The 7,901-nt window shown below is 57.4% G+C and overlaps 1 protein-coding gene across 1 annotated transcript; it reads right to left on the reverse strand.

The window, feature by feature from the left end:
- Positions 1-5,347: 5,347 nt before the first annotated feature.
- Positions 5,348-6,889, reverse strand: LOC124803363 (protein IWS1 homolog). Its single transcript, XM_047264549.1, has 4 exons — positions 6,529-6,889; positions 6,042-6,377; positions 5,855-5,959; positions 5,348-5,790 (listed from the first exon to the last, which is right to left on the reverse strand). The coding sequence occupies exons 1-4, from the start codon at positions 6,887-6,889 to the stop codon at positions 5,348-5,350; spliced, it is 1,245 nt and encodes a 414-aa protein (XP_047120505.1).
- Positions 6,890-7,901: the final 1,012 nt, after the last annotated feature.

Raw genomic sequence — 7,901 nt, forward strand, 5'->3', positions numbered from 1 at the left:
GACGCTGGTACCGAAGCAAGCAGTGTATCGGTAGTTCTGAATTAAGCGCACACTGGTCTGAAATTCGCCTTTTCTATATCTATTTTCAGGTGGTGTGAAACCCCAGATATTGACTGAGTGTAGTGAAAAGTCTTTCGATTAAAGAACCATTCCTATAAAAAGTAGATACTATTAAGTAACTTTTCTTATAAACATAGAAACTCAGCTCAAAATCCAGTGTAATCGATACATTGTTTTACTGATTAGTGGTTAACCTCCCCATAACGATCAACGAAAGTGTCATCTTACTTTTTTTACACCTAAACATTCGTTTAATAACTGAAGTCTCTGTCCAAATACTAAAGAAGTTTTCACGTGTCCCATAGCAGACGACAACGGGAATCCCTTCTATCTCAACTTCCGTTGTCTTTACAGATCGCTAAGTATCCAATATGAACCTCGACATGGCAAATAATTTACATAGATCTCAAATCCCAAACTCCTACTGCACTGAATCTAATCGTTAGCATTAAAATCCATATGATGACTTCTGCATTAGAAAAGTCTCAGTGCTAGATAGCTACTTAATTGAGTTACTGAAACCCAATCCCACAGAATTCGTTTTCAGACATCTTGTCAAGCTTGCCGAAATTTGGATGCAAATGTAAAATGTTTCAAGCGCCTTTTTCCCCGTCTAAACAAAGTGAAAAAATAACTTACAACGGCAGAATGCCTCAGAGAATCGAATAGGACACTTCATGTTTGGGGCTCAAAAAATCTCATTTTGCGACTGGCTTCACGGATATAATCTTGTAGCAGTCAATTGTGTCAAATACCAAAGAATATATTTACAGCAACTGAAGGAGATCAGCCCCACCTATACTCCACGTGTAAAGTAACAGAAATAGATTAGTCCATTTCTAAGAAAAGAATATTCAGAGATCTACCATGATTATTTATTTTATGACTACATGGAAATGTTTAGAGACGTGCAGAAATTTATTGCCTCATACTGCAGCGAGCAAGAATTACAAGGGGCAACCTAACATTTCCCTGTGCCTAGCACTGAACGCACACAATTTATGTAATAAAAATTTGTACATAATTGTCTCTCTTATTTTCACTTACCATATGCAGCCACAGCTAATTTTAACAGTTTTACTTGGGTTGACTATGCTGGAGTACCAGATCTTGCATATTACATCTTAATTATTGCGTAAATTACGGATAAATCTAACCGAGAGGTTTCTGAAGTTGAGCATCTTTTCATTTTGCAAGAGACTAGAATATTTCCAAATGGTAGTTACCGTATAGTCTGTCAAATACGTCGAAGTCGATGTTGCCTGACTGACTGTGTTTAGATCACTGGCAGTAGTAGTAACAGTGGAAGCGATCATGCTGTCAATGGAAGGTGCAAACACTGACTGTCCCAGTGCCATGTATTCCACAAGTGTTAGTGGCAGTTGCGCCTCATCCTTGGTCTCAGTCAACTGTGCTTCAGTTGACACAACAGCTGGTAAAGTTACAGGCAGATGTGACAGCTGCACTTCTGTCTCATTCCTTTTGTGTGCACTGTTGTCTTCATGTTCTTCAGGTGGTGCAATACTTGTGACAGTTGCAGGCAGCAGTTGTGGAGGAAGCTGTTCATTAGTTGTTAAACTTGTTGGAAGACTGATGTCTGATTCAGTCTACTTACAACAACAGAATATGATAATGTTGCTGTCGAGATTTTGGTGGATTGTTGATAACGTACAGAGCTCCTTCCAATGACATTTCACCTGTCGCATCATGATGCACTATATGCTGCACTTTGACAGTCATATTATCTGCCTTTCTTGCTTCATACTGAGCCTGCCTCTGTGCTACACAATTTCCTGACTCACTCTGTCCTGTGCCACCTGTGGCAAATGGGTATCCAGGCTCTCTCTGTCCAGCGCCCCCAGTGTCGGATCAGCCTCCTTGCTCTCACCGTCCAGCACCCCCAGTGGCGGATAGGCCTCATTGCTCTCTCTGTCTAGCGCCCTCAGCTGCGGATCAGTCTCCTCACTCTCTACATCCAGCGCCCCAGCGACGGATCAGCCTCCTCCCTCTCTCCGTCCAACGCCCCAGCGGCACATAGGCCTCCTCGCTCTCCCCATCCAGTGCCTCCAGCTGTGAATCAGCCTCCTCGCTCTCTCCATCCAGCGCCCCTAGCGACTGATCAGCCTCCTCGCTCTCTCCGTCCAGCGCCTCCAGCGGCGGACTGTCTTCGCTTTCTCTGTCCAGCGCCCCCAGCGGCGAAAAGGCCTCCTCGCTCTCTCTGTCCAGCGTCAAATCAATACCCTCGCTCTCACCGTCCAGTGCCCCCAGTGGCAGATCAGCCTCCTCGCTCTGTCCGTCCAGCACACGTAGCAACGTATCGGCCTCCTCGCTCTCTCCGTCCAGCGCCCCCAGCGTCAAATCCATATCCGAGCTCTCTCCATCCATTGCCCCCAGTGGCGGATCAGCCTCCTCGCTCTCTCCATCCAGCGACCCCAGAGGCGGATCGGCCTCTTCGCTCTCTCCGTCCAGCGCCTCCAGCGATGGATTGGCCTCCTAGCTCTCTCCATAAAGTGCCCCCAGTGACGAAGAGGCCTCCTCGCTCTCTATGTCCAGCGCCCCCAGTGGCGGATCAGCCTCCTCGCCCTCTCCATCCAGCACCCTCAGCGTCAAATCAAAATCCTCACTCTCTTCGTTCAGTTCCCCCAGTGGCGGATCAGCCTCCTCGCTCTCTCCATCCAGCGACCCCAGAGGCGGATCGGCCTCTTCGCTCTCTCCGTCCAGCGCCTCCAGCGATGGATTGGCCTCCTAGCTCTCTCCATAAAGTGCCCCCAGTGACGAAGAGGCCTCCTCGCTCTCTATGTCCAGCGCCCCCAGTGGCGGATCAGCCTCCTCGCCCTCTCCATCCAGCACCCTCAGCGTCAAATCAAAATCCTCACTCTCTTCGTTCAGTTCCCCCAGTGGCGGATCGGCCTCCACGCTCTCGCCGTCCAGCGCCTCAGTGACGGATAGGCCTCTTCGCTCTCTCCGTCCAGCACCCCCAGTGGCGGATCGTGTTCCTCGCTCTCACCATCCAGCGCCCCCAGCAGCAGATGGGCTTCCTCGCTCTCCCTGTCCAGCGCCCCAGCAGTGGATCATCCTCTCCGCTTTCCCCATCCAGAGCCCCCAGCAGCGGATTGGCCTCCTCGCTCTCTCCATCCAGCGCTCTCTATGTCCAAAGCCCCAGCGGTGGATCAGCCTCCTCGCTCTCTCTGTCCAGCGCCCCCAGTGGTGGATCGGCCTCCTCGCTCTCTCCGTCCAGTGCCCCCAGCGTCACATCAGCATTCTCACTTTCTCCGTCCAGCGCCCCCAAAGGCGGATCAGCCTCCTCACTTTCTGCGTCCAGTGCCCCCAGTGGTGGATCAGCGTCCTAGCTCTCACCGTCCAGCGACCCCAGCGGCAGATCAGCCTCCTCACTCTCTCCATACAGAGCCCCCAGCAGCGGATAGGTTTCCTTGCTCTCTCCGTCCAGCGCTGCAGTGGCGGATCAGCCTACTCACTCCCTCTGTCCAGTGCCCCCAGCAGTGGATCATGCTCCTCGCTCTTCCATGTAGCGCCCCTACCATCGGATCAGCCACCTCGCTCCCTCCGTCCAGCGCCCGCAGCGGCGGATTGGCCACCTCGCTCTCTCCGTCCAGTGTCCCCAGTGGCAAAGAAGCCTCCTCACAATCTATGTCCAGCACCCCCAGTGGCGGATAGGTTTCCTCACTCTCTCCATCCAGCGCCCCCAGCGGCGGATCAGCCTCCTTGCTCTCTCTGTCCAGCACCCCGAGCATCAAAGCAATATCCTCGCTCCCTCCGGACAGTGCCCAGATGCGGATTGGCCTGTTCCCTCTCTTTGCCCAACGCCCCCAGCGGGAGATAGGCCTCCTCTCTCTCTATGTCCAGCGCCCCCATTGGCGGATAGGTTTCCTCGTTCACTCCGTCTAGCTCCCCCAGAGGCAGATCAGCCTCCTCACTCTCTCTATCCAGCGCCCCAGTGTCGGATCAGCTTCCTTGCTCCCTCTGTCCAGCACCCCCAGCGTCAAATCAATATCCTCCCTCCCTCCGGACAGTGCCTCCAGTGGCGGATCAGCCTCCTCCGTCTCTCCATCCACTGCCCCCAGAGGAGGATTGGCCTCCTCACTCTCTACGTCCAGCGCCCACAGCAGCGGATAGGCCTCTTCGCTCTCACCGCCCAGCGCCCCTAGCGGCGGATCTGCCTCCTCGTTCTCTCCGTCCAGTGCCCCCAGCGGCGGATCAGCTTCCTCGCCCTCTCCATCCAGTTCCCCCAGTGGCAGATCAGCCTCCTCTCTCTAACCATCCAGTGACCCCAGTGGCAGATCAGCCTCCTCCTCTCTCCATCCAGCGCCCCCAGCAGCAGATAGGTTTCCTCGCTCTCTCCATCCAGAGCCCCAAGTGGCTTATCAGCCTCCTCGCTCTCTCTGTCCAGTGATCCCGCCGGCAGATTGGCCTCCTCGCTCTCTCCATCCAGCGCCCCCCTATGGCAAAGAGGCCTCCACGCTCTCTATGTCCAAAGCCCCCAGCAGCAGATCAGGGTAGTCGCTCTCTCTGTCCGGCGCCTCCAGCGGCGGATCAGCCTCCTGGGTCTCTCCGTCCAGCGCCCCCAACGGCGGATTGTCCTCATCACTCTCTCCGTCCAGTGCTCACAGCAGCTGATGAGCTTCCTTGCTCTGTCTGTCCAGTGCACCCAGTGGTGTATCAGGCCTCCTCATCTCTCTGTCCAGCGTTCCCAGCGGCAGGTCAGCCAATTGCTCTCCCTGTCCAGCGCCACCAGTGGTGATTTGGCCTCCTCGCTAACTCTATCCAGCGCCTCCAGCAGCGGATCGGCATTCTTGCTCTCTCTCTGCTGCTGCATGCCGTCCTGACTCACTCTGTGCTGCACCTCCAGCTAAGTATCGGATACCTCTCCCTCACCGTCTAGCGCTCCCAGCGGCGGATTGGCCTCCTCACTCTCTCCGTCCAGCGCCCCCATCGGCAGATCAGACTCCTCGCTCTCTACGTCCGGCGCCCTCAGTGATGGATCAGCCCCATTGCTCTCTCCGTCCAGCGCCCCCAGAGATAGATCAGCGACCTCGCTCTCTCCGTCCAGAACCCAAAGGTACAGATCAGCCGCCTCGTTCTCTCTGTCCGGCGCCCTCAGCGACAGATAAGCATACTCGCCCTCTTCGTGCAGCACCAACAGTGGCGGATCACCCACCTCACTCTGTCTGTCCATCGCCCGCAGCAACGGATAAGCATCCTGGCTCTCTCCCTCCTGCTCCATGGCGTCCTGACTCACTCTGTGCTGCACCTACAGCGGCGGATTGGCCTAATCACTCTCTCTGTCCAGCGTCCCCGGCAGCAGATAGGTTTCCCCGTTCTCTCTGTCAAGCGCCCCCAGCAGCAGATCACCCTCCTCGCTCTCTCCATCTAGCGCATCCAGCGGCGGATCACTCTCCTCGCTCTCTCCGTCCAGCGCCCCCAGTGGTTGATCAGCTAGCTTGCTCTCTCCGTCCAGTGCCCCCAGCTGCGGATAGGCATCTTTGCCCTCTCTGTCCACCGCCCTCAGTGACGGATCATCCACGTTGCTCTCAGTGTCCAGTGCTCCTAGTAGTGGATCAGCCTCCTCGCTCTCTAGATCCAAGGCCCCCAGCGACAGATCAGCCTCCTCGCTTTCTCCATCCAGCACCCACAGTGGCGGAATGGCCTCCTCGCTCTCCCCGTCCCGAGCCCCCAGCAGCAGATACGCCTCCTTGCTGTCTCCGTCCAGTGCTCCAGGTGGCAGATAGGCCTACTCACTCTCTCTGTCCAGCGCTCACAGTGGAGGATCAGCCACCTCGCTCTCCGTCCAGCACCCCCAGAGGCGGATCTCCCTCCTCGCTCTCTCCGTCCAGCGCCCCCAGCAGCCGCTCTGCCTCCTTCCTCTCTCTGTCCAGCGCCCCTAGCGGCAAATCGGCCACCTCGCTCTCTCCATCCAGCGCCTCCAGCCACGGATAGGACTCTGCTCTCAGCGTCCAGTGCACCCATCGGCAGATCAGCCTCCTGGCTCTCTCTGTCCAGTGCCCCCAGCAGTAGATCAGCCTCCTCGCTCTCTCCGTCCAGCACCCCCAGTGGGTGATCACCCTCCTCTCTCTTTCCGTCCATCACCCCCTCCAACAGATCAGCCTCCTCACTCTCTCCGTTCAGTGCCCCAATCGGTGGGTAGGCCTCCTCGCTCTCTCTGTCCAGCGCCCCCAGCGGCGGATCAGCCTCCTCGCTCTCTCTGTCCAGCGCCCCCAGCGGCGGATCAGACTCCTCGCTCTGTCTGTCCAGCGCCCCCAGCGTCGGATCAGGGTCCTCACTCTCTCTCCGTCCCACACCTACAGCGGCAGATAGGTCTCTCTGCTCCGTCCGGCCATCGCCCCCAGCGGTGGATCACCCTCCTCGCTCTCTCCGTCCAGCACCCCCAGCAGTAGATCAGCCCCCTCGCTCTCTCTGTCCAGCGCCCCAGTGGCGGATCAGCCTCTTCACTCTCTCTGTCCAGTGCACCCAACGATGGATCAGCCTCCTCGCTCTCTCCATCCAGCAACCCCAGCGGCGGATTGGCCTCTTCGCTCACTGCGTGCAGCGCATGCAGCGGCGAATAGGCCTCCTTGTTCACTCTGTCCAGTGCCTCTAGCGGCGGATCAGCCTCATCGCTCTCTCCATCCAGCGCCCAAAGCGACGGATAGCCTCCTCGCTCTCTCAGTCCAGCGCCCCCAGCGACAGATCCTCCGGAGGTGGCGGATTGGCTTAGCCGCTCTCTCCATCCAGCGCCTCCAGTGGCAGATCTCCAGCAGTGGATAGGCCTCCTTCCAATCTCCATCCACTGCCCCCAGTGGCGGATCACCATCGTGGTTCTCTCCCTGCTGCTGCATGGTGTCACTCTGTGCTGCATCTCCAGCGGCAGATCGGCCTCCTCGCTCTCTCTGTCCAGTGCCGCCAGTGACGCATCAGCCTCCTCACTCTCTCCGTCCAGCGCTCCCAGCGGTGGATCAAGCCTCCTGACTCTCTCCGTCCTCTGCCCCCAGTGGCGGATCAGCATGCTGGCTCTCTCCCTGCTGCTGCACGGCGTCCTGACTCACTTTGTGCTGAATCTTCAGCGGCGGATCGGCCTCTTTGCTCTCTCCGGCCAGCGCCCACAGTGGGAGATCGGCCTCCTCACTCTCTCTGTACAGCGCTCCCACTGGTGGATCAGTCTCCTTGCTCTCTCAGTCCAGTGCCCCCAGGGGCAGATCCGCTTCCTCGATCTCTCCGTCCAGCGCCCCCAGCAGTGGATCAGCCACCTCGCTCTCTCCGTCTAGCGCATCCAGTGGAGGATCGCTCTCCTCGCTGTCTCCGTCCAGCGCCCCCAGCTGTTGATCAGCTAGCTCGCTCTCTTCGTCCAGTGCCCCCAGCTGCGGATAGGCATCTTTGCCCTCTCCGTCCACCGCCCTCAGTGACGGATCATCCGCGTTGCTCTCAGTGTCCAGTGCTCCTAGTAGCGGATCAGCCTCCTCGCTCTCTAGATCCAAGGCCCCCAGTGATGGATCAGCCTCCTTGCTTTCTCCATCCAGCACCCACAGTGGCGGAACAGCCTCCTCGCTCTCTCCATCCCGAGCCCCCAGCGGCAGATAGGTCTCCTTGCTGTCTCCGTCCAGTGCTCCCGGCAGCAGATAGGCCTACTCACTCTCTCTGTCCAGTGCCCACAGTGGCGGATTAGCCACCTCGCTCTCCGTCCAGCACCCCCAGAGGCGGATCTCCCTCCTCGCTCTCCGTCCAGCGCCCCCAGTGGCTGATCTGCCTGCTTGCTCTCTCTGTCCAGTGCCCCTAGCGGCAGATCGGCCACCTCGCTCTCTCCGTCCAGCACCTCCAGCCGCGATAGG

Source organism: Schistocerca piceifrons, chromosome 6 (assembly GCF_021461385.2).
Source record: "Schistocerca piceifrons isolate TAMUIC-IGC-003096 chromosome 6, iqSchPice1.1, whole genome shotgun sequence".
Classification (NCBI taxonomy): Eukaryota; Metazoa; Arthropoda; class Insecta; order Orthoptera; family Acrididae; genus Schistocerca; species Schistocerca piceifrons.

Coding starts and splice junctions, on each gene's coding strand:
- LOC124803363 (XM_047264549.1), bottom strand. CDS start 6,889: ATGGTGATCCGCCACTGGGGGCAGTGGATGGAGATTGGAAGGAGGCCT. Junction 6,378..6,528: donor GGGTGCACTGGACAGAGAGA/GTGAAGAGGCTG, acceptor CTGCCGCTGTAG/GTGTGGGACGGAGAGAGAGT. Junction 5,791..5,854: donor GGTGCTGGACGGAGAGCGAG/GTGGCTGATCCT, acceptor TGCCACCTGGAG/CACTGGACGGAGACAGCAAG.